At 33.9% G+C, this 22060-nt stretch overlaps 2 protein-coding genes across 3 annotated transcripts; one reads left to right on the top strand and one right to left on the bottom strand.

Annotated features, from left to right (window-relative positions):
- Nucleotides 1-352: 352 nt before the first annotated feature.
- Nucleotides 353-7270, top strand: LOC145605960 (protein SPA1-RELATED 4-like). 2 transcript variants are annotated; one of them, XM_081662025.1, is made up of 8 exons: nt 354-508; nt 1476-2756; nt 3219-3376; nt 3772-4702; nt 4775-4921; nt 5056-5367; nt 5939-5998; nt 6722-7270. In XM_081662025.1, exons 2-8 carry the CDS (start codon nt 1899-1901, stop codon nt 6908-6910), a joined length of 2655 nt encoding a protein of 884 aa, XP_081518151.1. In that variant the 5' UTR covers nt 354-508; nt 1476-1898; the 3' UTR covers nt 6911-7270. The 2 variants fall into 2 exon arrangements, with proteins under 2 accessions (XP_081518152.1, XP_081518151.1); XM_081662026.1 differs by lacking the exons at nt 5939-5998; nt 6722-7270 and having other exon boundaries at nt 353-508; nt 4775-4967; nt 5056-5320.
- A 5611-nt stretch (nt 7271-12881) lies between these two features.
- LOC145603634 (beta-glucuronosyltransferase GlcAT14B-like) lies at nt 12882-16314 on the bottom strand. The gene is made up of 5 exons (XM_081659581.1): nt 16064-16314; nt 14846-15636; nt 14685-14760; nt 14479-14594; nt 12882-13832 (listed from the first exon to the last, which is right to left on the bottom strand). The coding sequence occupies exons 2-5, from the start codon at nt 15438-15440 to the stop codon at nt 13333-13335; spliced, it is 1287 nt and encodes a 428-aa protein (XP_081515707.1). The 5' UTR covers nt 15441-15636; nt 16064-16314; the 3' UTR covers nt 12882-13332.
- Nucleotides 16315-22060: the final 5746 nt, after the last annotated feature.

The raw sequence follows: 22060 nt of genomic DNA, 5'->3' as shown, positions 1-22060 counted from the left end.
AAACCTCGGATCCACAATAATATTATTGTGAACCAGGTCCACGCAAGTATTTCTGAACGCCTCGAAGCGCATGTGAGCAAGATCCTAAGCGGCTTTGGATAAAGCTCGCACCCATCGGCTTTGATTCTACCCTCATCAATTAAACCAAACAATACCTGACCAATCAAGAAATCTAGCCCATAACCTAAAACTGTACAACAAACAAAGCCGTATACAATAATTAATCTTCTATTGGTCATTCTATAAAATTTAATTTAAATATTTACTCTATTTGTTTTATATGTTGGTGTGGAAATTATATGGTCCACGTTTTACTTGGAGGGATTTTGTTTGGCACCTTTTATTTCTGATTTTCTCAAGAAAAAAAGCTTGGAATTTATGAGGTTGTGGTGCTTTGCTGTTTCTTCTGCTCTGTTCACCTTCACTAAAAACTTTTTCTGTTTTTTGTTTTGGGTTTTCAGGTTGATCCCTCTTTTCATTTCAACTCTTCTTCCTCAACTTAATGTTGGTTAGTTTCTCTCTTTCTCTCTCATCCCTTTAAAATATATGTGAAATTGGGATGATAATGATGAAATGGGAACTTTAATGGCTGTATGATTAGAATTTTATGTGTAATTTGATATATTGTTGATGGGTTTTTCTGGGTTTTTGCTTTTTTACTGATTGTTGTATGATATTTGCATGTTTATGATTTGTGCTATAATTGTGTTGTTTTTTTTTGGAAGATCAAAGGTTTCTATGATTGTGTGAGTTTGGTTTTGTGGGTAATTGTGTGAATTGTCAGTTTCTGTTGTTATTGTACTAAGAATTGTAATTGTTAGTTGTACTCTCTATAGTGCACCAATGGGGTGTAGGCCATGTAGCTTTGTTACTCGGACTCTTCGTTTTATCTCAATTACCCGTGCTAGATCTTAGTAGGCACTCGGACATGGGTACTGACACTATTTTGGATAAAATATATTGAATATATTACCCGTGTTTGACACTTGGATACATACTCATGTATGATATGAGATGCCAAGCTCAAGTAACATAGAGCGTTAATGACAAATTTGTACAAAAGTTAACTCTTATTTGTACATGGGTAAATTTTATGTTCGGGTATAGAATGAAATTGATTTAAAAGCATGGATCATGTTGTATGATCTATAGTGTGGTCTCCCCTACTACTCTAGGTTTACCACTTTACCTTACTAGTGATAAAGTCTTGCACGTCTTGGTTGCCAAAAAAATGTTAAATGTTTTAATTCTGATAAGCGCTTGCTAATAGGCTTCTGTTGCCTCTAATTCTTCACTTTGGCAAGCCTTGATGTTGCCTTTCACGATCAAATATGGCATATTTACGAGTTATCTACAATATTATGAATTTCTGTATTCATGTAATTTTATGACTGAAATTTGCTCATCATATTGTTATAAATGGTTGAGTTTAGCTCTACATAGTTGCTAACATGTGAATTTCTTCTTTTGTGAAGGAGATTCTGAAGAAGGGATTATATTTGTGAGGATCGATCATATTCTTTGGATGAATAAATTATATCGTGAGGATCAATTATATTCTTTGGATGAATTGAAGGAGTGAAGGAAATAGAGTAGACACTTGTAGTTTGGATATATTGCTTTAAATCTCAAGTCTCTTGTTGGGAGACTGTGTCAGTCTTAAGTTGGTTTACATATATAATCTCAAATTGGTTGCTGTCACAAAATTTCATGACATTCAGCATAAAAAGATGCTGGAGGTTTAAAAGAGAGTTGTATATAGATATATGAAGATATATTCTGAAGATTTCCTATTTGTGGTTTTGTGTTCCGGGTAGCTGGCAAGATGAACAATATACCTTGGGAGAATGTGCTTTTGCTGAATGTATATGAGCTGTTCTTGGTGAGGTAATATCTGGATGAAAATGGAAGGTTCATCTGATACTGGTTGGCGGAAATCTGCTAGTTCTAGAGGATTGGATACTTCTGCAACATCAGAAAGAAATTTGAGGCTACTCCATGAAAGTAGACGTAGCTTATCTACTGATGCATCACGCAACTCAGTACTTGGTAGTGGGCGTAAGGTAAGAGATTCTTTCGGGCAGGCTCCTAGTGACTATCTCAGGAACCGGGTTGGAGCATCTGGTGTATCAGAGGATGAAGTAGTTATGGATCCTGTAGTTCACAGCATTGAATGGGGTGATGTTAGCTTGAGGCGGTGGCTGGACAACCCAGAACGCAGCATTGATGCGATTGAGTCTTTGCATATATTTAGGCAGATTGTTGAGATAGTTAGCACTGCACATTCTCAGGGAATTGTGATAAATAATGTACGGCCTTCCTGTTTCATAATGTCTTCCTTCAACCATGTATCCTTCATCGAGTCTGCTTCTTGTTCAGATTCAGGATCAGATTCCTTGGAGGATGGGTTGGATGGCCAAGATACAGAGAGTAAACAACCATGTTCATCCTTATGTAATGATGATCAGAATGAGCAGAGAAGTGGCTCAAGCCATAGAGAATCACAATTGATACCAGAAACCATTGGCTCTAAGTCTCACACAATCCAGGCAACAAATCCATCTTCAGTAGAAGAGAAAGGTTGGTGTGAAACTAAGGACAAAAAAGGCTGTAGAAAGGCTGGAGAAAAGCGGTCTTTCCCAATGAAAGAACTTTTGATGATGGAGTCAAGTTGGTATACTAGCCCAGAGGAGATTGCTGGTGGCCAATGTTCCTGTGCTTCAGATATCTATCGCTTAGGTGTTCTTCTATTTGAGGTCCGTAAACATGGTATTATCTATGCATTCCTAAGAATCTTGCTTGTCTTAGGTGTTTGCTGCTATTTTATCTTTAACTTGAAAATTTTATTGTTTTTTTCTGATTCCCATCTACCTCTTGCCTGCAAAATTGTAAATTATACTCCATTCAGATATATTTGTCACATTACTCCAATCCTTCATAAGTTAGCATATGGCATGATTTTTCGAAAAGGCCCATTGGGATGTAACCACACTCTAATTATCACTCAATTCAAGAAAGTGGGAAGTCCAAAAATAAACTTTTATTAGTCAAGATAAGGTGATAGATTTTTAAGATCAACCATTAATATTTGAGGTAAGGCAACAACATTTTTCGGGAATCATGAAATAGTGTATTTGACAAATATTTTTGGATGGATTAAGTATAGTGGAAATCAGAAGAGGAAAGGTAGCTAATGTTGAAAGTATCTGATGAAACAGTTATTTTGCACGTTTAGCTCCATTGAAGAAAAAAGCGGAACAATGTCTAGTTTACGACATCGAGTTCTTCCCCCACAACTTTTGCTGAAATGGCCTAAAGAAGCTTCATTCTGCTTATGGTTGTTGCATCCAGACCCTAGTAGTCGACCAAAAATGGGGTAAATGCTACTAATCATTCTTCAAATTAGTTTAATATGGTTTGTATGTCTGTTGATTTATGTGTTCCTTACATTCTCAGGAAGGAAATTGTTTATTGTTAGTATTGTAGTAGATTGTACATCAACCAATACCTTTTTATTTGGCTTTCTTTCATGCATAATATTAGCCTGCTTGTTTTGGTTTACCAAAGTTACTCTAAACTGAAACTATTAAAGCTAATTGAAAAGAGTTATTAATAATGAAATTTGGATACTCCTACCGATCTCAAATAAAAGTTCCATTTGCCGTTTGGTCACATTTTAAGTTTGGTGAACAATAGTTTCTAATTACAAACTTTGGTCCTTCAGAACTTGTAAATGATTTATGATCAATCTTCTCTCTTTGCCTATGTCAGTGATCTGCTGCAAAGTGAGTTTCTTAATGAACCTAGAGATGATTTAAATGAACGTGAAGCTGCAATAGAACTCAGAGAAAAGATTGAGGAACATGAATTGTTGCTCGAGTTCCTTGTGCGTATGAGACAGGCCAAACAGGATGCTGCCAGTAAGTTACAGAACACGGTTTCCTTTTTATCTTCTGATATTAAGGAAATTGTAAATAAACAAAAAGCTCTAAAGAAGAAAGGAGGCACTTTCTCAGGCTCGGAGAGGATTCGGCAGTCAGCACAGGATCTCATTCCAGTTAATTCTGTTGATCATGATGCAACAGATCATAACAGGCAAGAAGGTCAGATACATGATGCCGTGAAGTTTAGTTCTGTTGAAAGTGAAAGTCATAATGAGGAAAATTTGCTTTCAAAGAACTCGCGATTGATAAAAAACTTCAAGAAACTTGAGTCAGCCTACCTTTCAACAAGGCACAGGCCAGCCAGGCTGTCAGGGAAGCCAGTGGGTGGCCATTCTCAGCTTAGCAGCAATAGTAGAGGGTCTGTAGTTTTAAATGAAAAAAGTTCAAGTGTTTCATTAGTAAAAGAGCAAAGGAGTAATAATGGAGAAAGTGGGTGGATTAGCCCCTTCCTTGAAGGTTTATGTAAGTATCTGTCATTTACTAAATTGAATGTAAAAGCAGACTTGAAGCAAGGGGATCTTCTGAACTCTTCAAATCTGGTATGCTCTGTCGGTTTTGATCGCGATGGAGAATTTTTTGCAACTGCTGGTGTAAATAAAAAGATCAAAGTATTTGAGTGTGATGCCATCCTCAATGGGAATCGTGATATTCATTATCCTGTCACTGAAATGGCTTGTCGCTCAAAGCTTAGCAGCATTTGTTGGAATAGCTATATCAAAAGCCAGATTGCATCTAGTAATTTTGAAGGCGTAGTGCAGGTGGGTTGACACTCTTTGAGCATTATGTTGATTTCTAAAAGTTTCATTCTCATTTCTTTGGTACATTTGTAGGTATGGGATGCTGCAAGAAGCCAAGTGTTTGTGGAACTCAAAGAGCATGAAAGGAGGGTCTGGTCTGTTGACTTTTCGTCAGCAGATCCGACACTGTTGGCAAGTGGAAGCGATGACGGTTCAGTCAAACTCTGGAGTATCAATCAGGCAATTCTATTACTGCATTTGGTGGCTGTCAGCTTTGACAATAAACGTACTGTTGTTATCTAATTACTGTTGCTACAAGGTCAATGTTCTGGGATTGTGATGATTTGTTTCTCTCACATGGGTTGTTGCTGCAGGGAGCAAGCATCGGTACCATCAAAACCAAAGCCAATGTCTGCTGCGTTCAGTTTCCCATGGATTCAGGTCGTTCTCTTGCTTTTGGTTCAGCAGACCACAAAATATACTACTATGATCTGCGGAGTCCTAGAGTACCATTATGCACATTGATTGGGCACAACAAAACTGTAAGCTACATCAAGTTTGTGGATTCCAACACTCTGGTATCTGCATCAACAGATAACACTCTGAAGCTTTGGGATTTATCACTGTGTGCATCTCGTGTTGTTGAGGGCCCTCTTCAGTCATTTACTGGTCACACAAATATGAAGGTATGCATTGACCTGATGTGATCTACTATGGTTGCTCTTATTTTTTTGTTGGTTGCTCAATCTGATAACTTATCAGCAATGTGCTATTACCTATGCTCATTTAGCTCTGTTGATGCTAGTAGCATAGTATAATTAGCTGCTTTTTTTTTTTATGTGATAAAGTGTACATAATATTCACCAATGTATACATCTATGCTCCTCTCCTACCTAACGATATGGATTAAGCTAATATTTTCAATAGGCATTATTGTAAATTTTCTGTAAGGGGATGCAGCTTCTGTACATGAAATAAAAAGCAGACTTACACATACATTACCGTTTTCTCCAAAGCTTTCCTAAACAGGTAGTCCGTGACTAGGCAGTTAAGGGCTTTAATGTTTGCAGCCTTACCCTTATAACTGCGGAGTTGAAATATTTTAATAGATCAGCCTCACCCCTACATTAAAAATAAACTTAAAATAAAATCAATTGTAAATGTGCAATTGTGCCTACTTTGACTTGTTACTGGAATTCCTGTTTGCCTATGGCTCAAATGATTGCTTGTTGCTGCTAATTCTTTTCTTGATTTCAGAACTTTGTAGGTTTATCTGTATCAGATGGTTACATTGCCACGGGTTCTGAAACAAATGAGGTAAGATCAATTGGATCGATTTTCTTCAGATACTATCTACTTAGTTACTCTTGATTTAGTGGAATATAGAAATTTTTTACCTCCAGATCCCATACCACTGTAAAAAGTTACCATGAAACTAGTAGTAGCTTCTAATATGCAAATTGCAAAGAAAGCAACCATGAAAAACTGATTGATGTTAATAATAGTTAAAATTGAAGAACTTTCTAAATATGTTACTACTAATACAGTATTACTAAATATTTTGCTACTTGAGCCCTTTTCTTCCTACTATCTGAATATAGTCACGCCATTCCTCTTACAGGTTACCTTAAACTCATATGTTTCCTTTTTGTGGATGTTCCAACCTATCAATTAAAACCTTTTGTTTACTTAATCACGTAATGAGATGATTCCATTTTTAACAAGTCATTATGAAATATTACCCTAACAATACCTTATATAAATGATGATTAGTATGAAAAATCGAAGTATAAGGGCATTGATGGACATTACTGCTATGTATATATTATATAGAAATTAAAAGTGATGGTTTTTATATTTCAGCATTTGCTAGCATGTAAATTATTTTATAAATGATCCCTATTTGTCCATAATTGCCTGATTCTGATGAGCATGTATAGGCAAGTAATACTTGAAATCAAGTTCATTAACAGCCACTGATAAATTTACAGCTCTAGATCAGATTTGTTTGCTGAAATTAGTTGTGGTGCCTATGAACAGGTATTCATTTATCACAAAGCATTTCCGATGCCAGCTCTGTCATACAAATTCAGCAGTTTAGATCCACTTTCGGGCAATGAAACAGAAGACAGTGCACAGTTCATCTCTTCTGTATGTTGGCGTGGTCAGTCATCAACGCTTGTAGCTGCAAACTCCACTGGAGATATCAAGCTGCTGGAAATGATTTGATTTTTAGAATGCTTTCAGCTGGCAAAGAAAAGATGTATAGAAGAATTGGAGGAGCTACTCCGTACAGATTCCTTTTTCGAGCATTGTTTGCTTGAACTTTTCGCTTGGTGAATTGGTTGGAGGGATTAACCATAGCAATTTTGATATTAGATCAGAGCCGATGCCATGGGTGTGAAGACTCGGATATTATTTGCTGTAAATAATTTTTTTAGGCACAAAGAAGGGTAATATGATCATGCCCTTGTATAACCCTCTTATATAGGTCAAAATCTTATTTTCTCACTGTTGGAACCTTCCAATTAGTGATTTTGTGATGCTAAACTTTCATTTTCAGCAATGCAACTTACATATTACATACTAGTCTTTCATTAGTTTCCTATAAGAGAATAGTTTTAAAGGGTATTATAAATCATAAGTTGGGGCCTGTTTTCATTGACTGAAGTCAGCTGAGCTGAACTGAACTGAAATAAATATTTTAAAAGAGAAGAAATTAGGAGCAGAGCTGAACTAAACTGAATTTTAACGTATGAAAACAGACCCTTAGCCAAGCTAAATTAAGAGAGTGAACTATTATTTTCGGACAATACAATATGAAAAAGCGTTTACAAAAGATCAAAAGCACAACAAGCTAGAACATACAACATAAGCTAATGGGATTGATCAAAACCATTACACAACTGGTACTACTAACACAATCTTTACTAGCTCTTACAAAACTTAAACATAGCATTAAACGACAACGTTCTTCTTGAAGATCCTTGAACTAGACCTGATCAATGAACGGGGCGGGCCAGGTTGGGGTCGATGCATAAAAATCTGTCCATTTCTCGGGCTGGCCCAAGTCTAGCTTCGGGCAAAAATTTATGCCTAAACCCGCCCAAAATGGCCAGTTGTGCGGGCTTTTTAGGCCGAACCAAAAAATGAACCAAACTAGCGTAAAAATGTATTCCAAGCCCACCCAAAAAAAATTTTGGGCCAGGCCGGGTCGAAAAATGATGCCCAAAGCCCACCCAAAATCGGGCTGGGTCAGGCCGGGCCAGCGGGGTGAGCTAGTTTTGATGAGCTTTGGCTTGAACGTTGGAGAAGCCTTTTAGGCTGCAACATTGGATTATTAGTGTACAAAAATATACATAACAAAAGTCCACATTGACAACAGTTGGGTCAATTTCTCCCAAACCCTGCTTTGGAGAAGGGAAGAAAAGCAATACCTTTAACTTCCCTAGTAGAAACTAATCCCAAAAATACATGGAAAACACACAAGTTACTGGCTTACTGCTATTAACAGCCCGTTTTGTATGTGGATGGTCACATCACCGTGTGACCACTTATAAAAAAAATAAAGTAACCCCCAGTGGCGGATCCAGGATTTGGGTAATGGGGGTACGAAATTAAGTTTAATAAAAAAAAATTTACAAAATACAAAGTTATATGTGGAGCACAATAATTTTTTCTTAACTAAATTTTGAGTTAATAAACCATTTAACTATTGCATTAGTATTTGTGTATTATGCACCTTCTTCCGACAACAAGGCTTATAATTGAGTAACGAAATATCTTTTTAAAAAGAGATTGTCTAAGAAACTTGTTATGGTAACAATAGATCTCTTTGATCAGAAGTACAAGGTGGAAAAATAAACAATATCACCTAAGAGACCTGTTATTGTAATAACCGGTCTCTTTGTTTTTGAGACTACAATGGAATATATCATCTAAGAGACCGCCTGAGACCAGTTTTAAAATAGGCGGTCTCTTAGAATTTAATACTTGTACAACAAAAAAGGCGTTGATTAGGCTGTTGTGGACTTGTGGGTAGGTAACAGTATCTAAGAGACCGCCTATTAGATACAGGCGGTCTCTTTTTGTATCAGTTTTTTTTGGTAACCCCTATAACATTGTCAAGTAACCCTCTATAATAATGACTGAGTAACCCCTATAACACTAAGCGAGGAACCTCATAACATTAACCAAGTAACCCCTGTTACACTAACAAAAAAACTCCTATAAAGATTGGTCACACCGTGTGGCCACCACATATAAGAATTTGTACAATGCTTTAGCACCGGTATGCTCTAGGCCTCTACACTAGTTACACTATATCGCGTAGTACGTCTCTTTTTATTTAAGAAGGTTAATTTTACACTGGAATATAGGATAAAAAATTTTGCACGTTGAAATCAGTATTAATTTAAGTAAATAGGCCGGTGGAAGTGTGAAACTAACTAAGAAACGTGTAGAATTTTGCTACTACTTGGCTATATTATATAGCCATATAGGTAGGAAACAAAGCTTTAAAAGCATCCCATTTATGATGCAGAAAATATCGACGTTGACATTGAAAAATCAAAGTACAAAAATGGTTGAATTAATATGGATGACTTGTATATGTCACAATTGATTAGAAATCGTTTATTAGGCTTTGGCTTGAAATATCATAATTTGTCTTAATAATTTAAGATGTTGCTACAAACGCCCTCGGAGGTTGGATAACCTTCTAATATATTTCCTAATATGGTATTAATTTGGAAATGCATGTCAAAATCACGCGTCGATTGGTGTAATTAATGTTTATTTTAAGTTAATATTTCTACTTTTAATTATCTTATCTAACGCCCCTGAAACATTCGTTAGCTTTTGTTATGATTTAAAGTTTTAAACAATAAAAATTACTCCGTATTATATATGCAGCTTTTAGGGTTGTTTAATATAAGTACATTGATTCACGAGCTATTTTACAATGCATTTCTGAATCAAACCTTTTCAATAATGTATTTAGTTCAATATTATATCCTAATACAACCCAAATTGTTGCATATATCAATTTCCATTGCCACTAAGACATTTGTGGTGAACAAGTGTTAAACTCAAGAATATTGTGTAGAAAATGACTATAACCAACCCAACTATAATAACAAGAATTTATTATGATATAACAAAGCTAAACATGTACTAGGTGCACACCATACGTATTTCCTAAAAATAGTAAGAATTCTATCGTTGTTTTTTTTTTTTTTTTTTTTTTTTTGTCTTAATTACTTGTTTAATTTATTTTTTTTATTTAAGGTGTCTTAATTTACTTGTCCAATTACTTTTAAGACTCATACAACCTTTTTTTTTTTTTTTTTTTTTTTTAACCTCATATAATCATTTTTCCAATCTATTTTATTTCACTAAAATAATTTTATGCATGAGCAACTAAATTCACCTCTACATAATGAGTATGCCATATTGTCAATGCCGGTCCATTAATTTCAAAAAATGTAATGCTTGTTTCGGCACTTTTGCCTTAAGAAAAAGTCATCCCTCCAACTTTGGCTTTATTTTTCATTGTAGAATTTGAATCTCTAATTTTCTACATATTGTACACCATATAGTACCATACCTTTTAACATTATGGACTTCACCTATGTGACTATTTCAACCCTGTCTACTGTTATGTATCCTTCACATCAACTTACTTGGCGAGATTACCGTCAAGTAGAATTCCAAATAACGTTTACTTGTCACGGTCACATGTTGTCATCGGTTCATCGCTCGTCTTCTAGACAAATGTACAGTACGTTATAGATCCTCTTTGATTCCTTGTTAAGACGACTATAAGGTGTCAATTCGGGTAATTGGATCAGATTCGCTTAATTAGGGTTGAGTTGGATTAGGTTAGCTTAGAGTAGTTTTTGACACCTTAAGCGCTATTACCTCTATATCTCGCTAAAGGTATCATTTAACGTTTTACACTATTTGTACACTAAATTTGAGTCTTCAACGGTTCAATTACTAATTAATATGATTGAATTTACTTAATTTTACTCCGGACTATGATTTAATACGAAGTATATATGATCAAAGACAGAGTAAAGCGTTAGCAAACATATTTAGGGCCTGTTCACATTTACTTAATTTCAGTTCAGTTCAGTTCAGCTCCAATCAGTTCAGTTCAGTTCAGCTCCAATCAGTTCAGTTCAGTTCAGTTCAGTTCCAATCAGTTCAGTTCAGTTCAGTTCAGTTCAGCTCTTAATTTCCCTCTCACATAAAATATTCATTTCAGCTCAATTCAGTTCAGTTCAGTTCAGTTCCAATCAGTTCAGTTCAGTTCAGTTCAGCTCCAATCAGTTCAGTTCAGTTCAGTTCAGCTCAGTTCAGTAAATATGAACAGGCCCTTAGTCAGAATGACGCAACTATTAAATTTATCTTAAAACCGCTCTATTTTCCCGTTTAGTAGTCTTGTACAATTACGTACAATACTCTTCCAAAGACTTTTAGAAAGGTGCCTATTAGGTGCTTATTAGATAACGAACAATCGAAGTTGATCTCAGACTCATTCCAAAATTGCACAAATCATATTCAATTGAAAATATCACTTTGTTGGTTTTTGAAGAAATTATGTTGATAGGATTACGAAATTTCGTAATAATTACAGTATTTGATAGACCAATAAGACCATTATACCTTGACTTGGAATTTTTTTGATAGAAATAGTATAAGTACTTATGTACCTTGAATTTTATAAGTCTACGTTGAAAGTGAAACATAAACAATGTACAACTAGTACAATACTTTATACTAGTAAATCTGATGTACTTATATATTCTTCGATTATTCCCCACTTAGATCATGCTTATGATTGTATTACAACCTAACCCTTTTTTTTTAATTGAGAGATAAAATATTATGCACTTTAAGTGACCATTACTTCACTAATTAAAAGATTAAGTAGGATGATGACTTCATGGATAAACAATTGAATTCATTCTCTTATTAATCTATTCTGTTTTGGAAGAGAGTTGCATTAAGTTTAAGCTAATACAAGTACGGAAAAAAAAGGAAAAAAATTTAACTCAACCATATATGTACAATAAGAGTGTATCATTATCTTGAAACGGAAGAAGTATTTAGTACGTACTCTAGTACTTTAACTTTCCTAATTTTCCATGTTCTAATTTCTATGCAATTTGTGTGGAATACACTTTAGCTATATAACTTACTTTTGTGAATTGGATTTGGATTAAATATATGTTGATAGACTTTAACTTTTCTTATCAATCTTGAAACCTATATAACTGGAAACCACCCATATTCGATACGGATATGTGTTTGAATATTCGATTTAACTACTTTGTGAAATTTTTATAATTTTAGCTTAAAATATCATATCTTTGTCTGATCAGTACCAAGGATTCATATCTGGTTCAAATTTTGAAATTGAGTATCATACTTGCTCTATTTTCTTTTGTTGTACTTATTTGCTTTCCCACACTTTCATTGCATTAGTTTAAGGCCTATTCTCCTTAGTTTATTTTCATTTAGAGACTAATGAGTTTAAATAAGATAAAATCATAGAAATATTGATTACAATTAAGATAAGGGTTAATAAGTTGCACTAAGATAAAATAAGGATTGATAAACTCATGTAAAAAAAAAAGCGCTAATTAAATCATATAATAAGTTCAATTTATAGTTAATAACCTAAAATAAGATTAAGTAAAAGTTATGTAAACGTCATGATCGCTAAAAATAAGTTCAATTCATTATTAATAAGATATGATAAGATAAAGGGAAAATTTATGTGTACGTCAATATCGTTAATTATGTATTATAAAAAGCTACTTTTGGGTACACCTTTCACAAAAAGGAGGGTTAGTAATTCAAAATACTATTAATGTGTGAACTAATTTTTAATAGAAAGATTCTTTAAGCGGCTGCATGATTTCCCCTTTGTTACAGAATGATTATGCATTTGTCATTAATCATTATTCTCATTTGTCAACCAGTACCAATTTGCGTCGGTGATCACATAAAAGGTTAAAAGATACCCTTGCACTAATGCACTATGATAACCAACTGGCGACTATGCCCTAATACTTCTGTTCTAATTAAAATAGAGGTGATCAACTATGGGCCGGCCTAATACTGCTTGAAAAAGGGCGGGTTTATGTGTGAGTACCTAAAACCACACAAAATTATACAAAATGCAGTAGATAATAAAATGTGAGGCTTAATTATAATGTCAAACATCAAAAGATAAGTAATTTTCTGCACAAGAATAGCACTTGGACCTTCAGAACAACACTGAAGGAGCTCATATGTACTAAGCTTATTTCGAATTTGAGGAAACATACATCTCATGGAGTCGCGAATGTAAAGAGAGAAAAAATGTAAGTATAGCTTTAAAATCTACAAAAATCTAGCAATGGCAGTCCTATATCTAACCCAGCTAAAGGCCAAATCACTGCTCTGTGAGCACCCCCCTCCCCCAAAAAAATCAGAAAAAGAAATTTCCATCGGTGTCCGATGATATATATTTGAGCATGTAAAGAACTCCCTGATGATGCTCTCTCGACGTTTGATCTCCCAATGCGAAACCATCTCTCTGCACATAGTTTCAGAAGTGTGACATAAATCAAGCAAGGAAGTCTTCCATGAAAAATCTATTTACATTGCCTGGTTTGGAATGCCTCTGCTGAGACTATTCTTGGTATAAGCTGACCAAGCCTTTGAGCTCCGCGAGTTGGTTTTACCTTGTCAGGATTTTTAACTTTGCTACAACGTGGCTTACCACCACACCAGCGACCAGGAGTAACACTCACATTTATGCGGCCAAGTAATTCCCGGTCAATTCTATCCAATGCAGGATCATCTTGCCTGAATTTCCGGGCAAATGCAGCATTGCTGCCAATCATCCTATCGGTATCAGCTAAGGTGAGATACCGTGGGTGTTGTCTTGGTGGGTTATCCCAGGCAATATAATGGAGATCGTGGTTAACTGCAGTTTTAGCAAACTCGGGTGCATTGCAGATGACAGTGTGGAAGTAGCCTTCTGGAGAGGAGACAAAGTTTGTGTAATACATAAGCATGGTTCTAGGTAAGTTATCCCATCCCCAAATGAGGTATTCCACAAAATCATGCGAAAGAACCATCCATGCCGAACCTGCAAATCAAAAGATATCAAAAACTGATAGTCTAATACAACATATATCTTCAGAAGAAACAGAGAAAAGGAATTGTATTTAAATTCTAAAGCCAATGTAGGAGGTATGAAACCTGTTCTGATGAGAGCCAAACAGTAAATTAATCAGTCAATTTGCTCCCAACTCTTAAAGGGGTATGGTTTTGAGAGAGATAATGCGTTTAACAGACAATTTTCGAAATTTTTTTAGACAACCGCCACATTTACCCATTTCTCTATCCAAAGTAAACATTAAGGGCTACAGAGTATCAAAATAGAATCGTTCTTAACTTCTTATACTTGTAAAGTTTTGTTAAGTCTTCTTATTTATATTTTTGGTGGCACAGTGATCAGTCTATTTTCACGGCTAAGATTGACTTAAGAATTTTAGAATATACCAAACTACAAGCAACATCAGATTGAGTAACTAGAAGATATCCTATCTTTTATCATCTCAATTTTGTCAGCTACAAGAGCATTAAAGTTGATACTTTTGGCCACCCCATAAACAGACACAAACAAAGAATTTCAGGATATAATAAATCAGTTTTCAGAGCATACTTTGATTTCCTAAATATTATTGGAAGTGTACCTAATTCCTAGAATTGACAAAGAAAGAAAGACTAACCTGTAAATAACTTAAATGATGTAGGCAAACTTCTCCTCGGGTTAACCCGGAATATATCTGATTTTTTTGATGAGTAAAGCCCAGGATCTATGTATAAAGGCATAGCCCTTCCAGCCCTGCAGAACATATGACATAATCATACATCAGCTCAACCGCATAACACATACACTTCACAATGAATTGTTAGACAGATAAATTGAGCTTACTCTTTCCAACCTAGTCTGCTGGAATGATCGATAAAGTTCAGCTTCCGATCCAATTTCGAGAATGAGTATATGAGATCTGTGCAGAGTTACATGTTCAATTTAGAAACACAAACCAGAATACAAACATAGATAAATTGCTATCTGTTAAGAAACCCACTAACCATCTTGGGTGACTAGAGGATAATCCGAAGCACTGAGATTGATAAACCAATCCCAGTCATTATATTTCTTGAGAAGAATAGCACAAGCATGTAGTGTATTTGAAACCATGGTAGGGCCTCTATAAGTGACCATGTTTGCTTTAGTGATCATATGCACATTCCCAACGGTGGAAAACAGCGTATCATTATCAATTCGTGCAGCCAGACTCAATCTTTCTTCCACTGAAGACTCTAAATCCAAGTGAACAATATACTTATTCCTAGGATGATACAACGCCTGCAGCGTTCTCCATAGCTTCTGTGAATCACCCTTTGATCCAGAAACCAAATAAGCAAAACGAGGAAGTGGAGGCAGGGCAGGTGGTGGTGGAGGCTGAGACACAATTGATTCAACAAACAACGGATTCGTTTGGTTCACCGATGACCTAGAATAATGAGCTATAATCGTATTGATGGAGGGAATAGAGCCGATAGACGAAAGAAGTCCCATATTAAAGCATGATGCTAACACAAATACACAAAGAACTGAGGTTATCACAAGAGGGAATGCCCATCTCCTCTCCATATTCAATGACACTCCTTCAAACCCTTTCATTGTTAACCTTTTAACATAAAAATCTTCTCATCTAACAAAAAAAAACCCTCTCAAAAACCCTTCAATTCACTGATTCTAAACAGATTCAATAAAAATTGAATTCAGCACTAATACTGCCCAAATTCTAATAAAAAAACTTGCATCTAAACCAGCTTTTTCTCCTGATTTAGCAAACTCTTCAATATTATAGCATAATCTGCACCAAAAACATCAAAACAAAGAAATTTTTGCATCAAATCTAAGCATATTCAAGTAAGATCTCATTCCATATAAACCCAATTAATACTTAATTAATTCTCAGCTGACCAATAACTAAATTGCTAAAAAAGATCAACCAAAAACATACGAGTATAACTCAAATTGATTACCACTTCATTCAATGATACGATACTTCAATAACATGAAATTAAACAAATTCACACCAATAACAGACGAAAACGAATAGCAGACATAAATTTGAAGCAATTTTACAGTTACATACAAAAAAACTGACCAAACACATCAAAAAAAAAAAAAATTACAATGCAACAGATTATCAACACAAAACGAAAAACCAAACAAAACCCAGAAAAATTAAACACAAATTAAAAATACCCAGATAACAAAAAACTGAAAAAACTCACCGGAAAAGTAATGAATTAAGAGCTTAAACCATTAAAAGATGAAGAAAAGCTTGAAACCGTATTAATGGCGGATCTCGAAGTGAGAGAAAAAGTGGGAGAAAGTTAAAGGAGGATGTTTTAAAATTTATATATACAGTAATTGTTGTTTCAGCGTTTCGATTTAAATCAAATTTATGAATTTAATCAAAGATATGAGAGAGAAAGTAGAAAAAGAATTGGGGAAAATAGAGTATGGTTTTAATATGTACGGATGTTATGTCATGAGGTCATACTTGAATGATAAGGACTTAGAAATATAACATTATTATAATTTTTATTTATATTGTTAATTGTATGATTAATAGGGTAACGTGTAAAATCATAATTTGATACGAAGTTTGGTTAAGGCAGGCGAATTCATTGAATTTCTGTTTTTATTATAAAATTGAGAGATTGGAATTTTGATTGGTCCATTTGTTGACCTCTAACAAGAATATTTGAACGTGAGTCCTTAATTGAGTATTTGAGTGGAAAAATATGATTCAATGCCAATTTAGGGTTATATTCTACTAGTATGTTTTTTATTGATTATTTAAAGATTTTAATAGTTATTGCATGAAAAAAAAAAAAAAAAAAAACTCTATAGTTAGAGGCAGAGGAAGTATCTAGATTACAAATTGTTTGAATTTGGTTCAATTTAGGAACGTTTGCTATATTGCTATTCGTATAAAATTAAAAAAAATGGTAGATCAAATTTGATTGAATTGAAAGAGTTTGATCCAAAGTGAATTTTAATCGAATTTTCAGATGACATTTCAATTTCTGTATCAATTATTAATAAACAAAATAGAAAATTAGTTAGACTTGTTAATTTTTAACTTTAATTATATCTTGGAGACTAATTACACCTTAGACCTATTATTAAAATAGAAAGATCAATAGTAGTCATCAAACTAAAGTATGATACATTGTAATAATGACACTGGACCTGTAATAAAAATATTGATGATGGAGATTATTATTGAAATATGTTAGTAGAATAGGTTTTTTTATTTTATTTTTTTTTTTTTTTACAACGGTTCAAAAAGGAGGCTAGCTCTCAACTGACTCGAAACTACAATCATGACTCTCTTAACCATAATAATACGAGTGCTAAAAAGGGGATTGGGGGTACAAACATTATGGACTGCTTGATAATACAAATAAGGGGGTTGAGGGAATCCATTGCCAATACTAGCCTTAAGATGTTCCACACTTCATCCCTTGCATTTCTTGATCCCGCAAAAACAAAACATTTAAACATGTAATACTTTTTTTTACCTTTCTTGTTCTTCACACTTGACCTGAATGACCTTCCATGCTTCCTGGATGTGGCAGAGAGCATGAAGGTAGAAAGTGGTGGAAAGGATTGCACCTAGTCAAGTTCAAAATTCATGGGGTCTTCATCATTAGAACCTATTAATTCCACTTCAACAATGTCAATGGTAGTTAAGACTCTCGTAGGTCCCTCGCTCCCCTCCTCGATACTTGAACCCTTATTGTTGTTAGAGGTTAGGCTGGTAGATGTATGCTCATCTAACGTTTCAACGACGTCAATGATGTTGGGCTTGGAAAGCCCAACAACATGGTTAACCACGGCGGTATCCATAAATCGCTTAGCCTTTTTAATTTCTTTTGGCTTTCTTAATGCGATTCCTCTTTTTCGGATCCATCATCTTAGTGGGCATGAACAAGGTTACGTGAACTTTGGATTCCTTGCCTTGTAGGATTCAAGTGCCCATCATGGGTGATATTTTCCTTCACTCGTACAATCATCCATGAAACATCAAAATGTTTGAGGAAATTCAGGGTTTTCCCTTGACTGAGATCCGAATAAGACAAATTGAAAATATTAAGGGATTGCTAATTACTTCTAGCTCAATCTATTGAAGAACGTATGGGTTCTCTCTAGTCCCTTGTGACCTTGTCCTAACCTGTCTAGAATCCTAATTGTTTGAGGGGCTATAGTCGCATCATCATCCTCCTAAAGGCTCTCTACGTACCATCATCTCACTAGCAGCATCCATGGGTTACCAAGTCAGTTTTATAGATGTTACTTTCTTCTTTTATAAGTGAACACGTGGTGTGGCAGGCTACACACAAGACGGGCTTCAGCGCAATTCATACAAATATGAATAAGATTAAAATTAATATTTCAAAACCAAAAGTTAAATAATTATAATTGGATTATAAATACTTTAATCCAACCAAACACCAAATTAAATTTTTCACTCCTAGTTTGATTGTGGAGCTATAGGTTATTTGATATATCTATTATCAATTGGATTACTTCTTTTTTTAAACAATCAATCGGATTACTTCTTTTTTTTAAACAATCAATCGGATTACTTGGATATTGATTAATTAGTCATAATAATAAGTTTGGATCAAGCCAATTTCGAATACCTTTTCTTTTTACATATGATTTGGATGCAGGTTAGTTAGAATTGGGTTTGTGGAGGAATTTATCCGTGGAAAGGATTCTAAATTTCTACCTTGGAGTAGAAAAGGTAGTGTTTCAGACGTCAGATATAAACTCTTCACTTTTTTTTTCACTTCTTTTCTAAATGGTTGTTAGTTGATCCTTTCATTACATCTAAATTGTTACAAACCAGTTAACTTTCAACCGTTAGAAGAAAAAGGTTATTGAATCCATCCTTTATATAGTTTTTACTTTATTCACTATTGCTTTGGTAGCATAAATTCATATAATGTACTCCATACTTCATACTAACTCCGTTTCTTTTTAGTTGACACGTATATCTTTTTAGGAAGTTTCTTTTTAGTTGAAACGTTTCCTTTTTGGGTAAATTTTTTACCTTGCATTTACAAGCTACCCCACTTGCTTTTTCATTCTCTATCACTCTCTCTCCTCTCCTTAATATATGTGCCTAAATTAAACGCGTCAACTAAGAGCCTGTTCATATTTACTTAACTTCAGTTCAGTTCAGCTCCAATCAGTTCAGTTCAGCTCTTAATTTCCCTCTCACATAAAATATTCATTTCAGCTCAGTTCAGTTCAGTTCAGTTCCAATCAGTTCAGTTCAGTTCAGTTCAGTTCAGCTCAGTTCAATAAATGTGAACAGGCCCTAAATAGAAACGGAGGAGGTATATATATAGTACTCGTAATGCTTATTTTTATTTTCATATAGTCAAATTGTAAAAACTTTAATCAAAATTCTGATTAATATACACCAAAAGCATAGTCATGTAAAATATTACTAGATATTCTCAATGTAATGGGGTTTTATAATATCAACTTTTTATGGTTTTTGTTAATGCGTAATTAAAGATAACGGTGGTCAAATTAAAAACACAAAGACCGTGTAAGATGAAATAATCACTATATTTTTTTATTTGAAGAAAAAAAATATTTCATTAATAAAAGATATTCAAATGACACTTAGAAAAATTCCTAAGAAATCTAAAATTCTAAAACAAGTACATAATACCTTAGAACTAATTACATTGCGGATTCGATCAACATTCGCCTTAATAAAAAAAAACTTTTTTGAAGCAATATAATATGTGAGTTAGCATTAATAATATATTCGGCTTGAAATCTACTAATGCATAGTTGTTTGTGTGAAAATAATAATGTGGTCTTCTAGATACATACTGAGATCATAAAACCCTAAATTTTCAATCCTTGCTAGAACCAACAAAAAAATTAAACACAATAAAATAACCACTATCTCAAAATTTATATTTATTGAAACTAATTAAAATATTTTTGGGATTACTATTGGTAATAAATTAGTAACACCAATGGAAGTCCTACAAAGGTTCAGAATTAAGACAAGGAAGAAAAGATATGCTTTAGGGTGATAATGCTGCTCTTCTGCTACTGTGCAATTCCTTACTAATGTGTTGTTGCTTCTGTGCAGCTTTTTTGCTACTGTGCAGCTGCATATGTTACTCTTTGTGTGTAACCTTGCATTTGTTAAAAAAAAATTTTTGACAAAAATTGTAATATTACATCATTTTTTATGAAAATATGTAAGTTTATATATATGTTAGTGTTTATATAGCTTTAAGTGAAAAAAATGCAAAAAAAAAAATTAATTTTTTTGGCCATTAAGGGCACCGGTTCTGAACAGGAACCGGTGCCAATAAACCCTTAAAAAACGCGGTAAGGTTTTTTGGTACCAAAGTTAATAATTGCCACCGGTTTTGAACCGGTGCGATTTTTTTAGTTTTTTTTTTGGCTTAAATGAACACCGGTTCAAAACCGTTGCTATAGGAGGGTTTTGAACCGGTGTTCTTTTATATTTTTTTACTAGTGAAAATGAGTAAAAATAAAGGGAGAAAAGTGAATAAAAACCTTAAAAACTAACAGATGAAATCTAACAATGGAGACTAGAAATGAGTAAAATTAAGGGAGAAAAGTGAATAAAAACCTTAAAAACTAACAGATGAAATCTAACAATGGAGACTAGAAATGAGTAAAAATAAAGGGAGAAAAGTGAATAAAAACCTTAAAACTAATAGATGAAATCTAACAATGGAGACTAGAAAAACTCTTCTAAAGAAGAAACCTTAGTAGGAACGCGAAAACCCCCCAAGGAAAAAAAAAAAAAAAATCCCCTAGAAGAAACCCGAAATAAACACTACATTAGGTATAGCTCTAGTCATAGTCAAATTACAAAAGAACGAAAGATTGGTTGATCATTCCTTTTCTAGGCTACTGTTTTGACAATGCATATGTTTGCTTAATAATAGCAATAACAAGGGAGAATTTGACATTAATATTGCATACTATATTGTAATATAAATATAACCAAGTTTTTTTTTTTACCTGACACTACTTTTTACATGTTGTATGGTCTTATATATTAATCAGTTTTAACATTTGGAGGATTTTTATGAAGGTCGTCCTTCATTGGAGCGGATTGGTCGCTTAATGGTGTATTGGTTTATGTGATTGCCATAAACAGTGAATTCATCATTCAACCTCGACTTGGCGTTGCGTTCAACCTCATTAAACGAGTTCAAGTATGTCACATTTCTCTTCACCCCGGAAGTTGATTGGGATATCAAGTGACCTACTACATACCTTTTTGGGTTCATACGACAAGTGCATGCATATGAAATTTATTACAAAGTGGAGATTGTTGGGTTAGTGTGGTCCAAATTCAATTCTATAGCCCAACTTATTGAGAAAGTGATAGAGAATTATATATGGTTATGAAGATTCTAGATTTATGTGGCAACATAAAGAGTGTGTATAGAAGAATCCACACTCTTTTTCCACATCCATACATCACCTATAAATATAAGGTGTTGGGCATCATTTTAGAGCATGAATCCACCCTCCAATACTCCAATACTATACACTCTTCCTTCCATACTTATCATGATCAGATATTCTAGCTACACACAATCTCCCTAATCCACTATTCATAATGAAGCTGATTGGTAAAAAAATTTGCTAAAAGAGATTAGTTCTCCAATTGTTATAAATAAATAGATAAATAAATAAATTAAATAAAATAAAATTGGTATAAGACATTTGATTCCTTCATCATAAGCCTTATATGTACATTAAACAATTAACAAATAAATTAATAATCTTGCTCAAATAGGACACAAATTTCAGTTAAACAAAGTAAAAAAATCATAAGCGATTTAATGTCCCTACCTTATAAAAAGTATGAAAATGCTCTTATGAATAGTGTGATAACAATTATATCCCTCAAAATGTTTGTTTACCAATTTGCCCCCAATTAAAAAAAAAGATATTAGTATATGCCTATGTGGAATAGTAATGGTTTTTTTTTTTACTTTTCAATACTAATTTGTACTAATAAATTGAAGACTATTCAATGGCTACATAAATATTGTAGTCATTGTAATTAAATTAACTTAGCCCTTTCAATATCTAGGACCAACTTATCCGTTCATTATATTTGACTTTTAAATTATTTATATACATAAAAAAAATTATTCAAAAACTGTTTTCAATTCCTTTTTTAATCT

This window comes from Chenopodium album, chromosome 22 (genome assembly GCF_948465745.1).
Source record: "Chenopodium album chromosome 22, dcCheAlbu1.1, whole genome shotgun sequence".
NCBI lineage: Eukaryota > Viridiplantae > Streptophyta > Magnoliopsida > Caryophyllales > Amaranthaceae > Chenopodium > Chenopodium album.
Note: the sequence above shows the minus strand (reverse complement) of the source record. Positions and strands in the feature narration are given on the sequence as shown.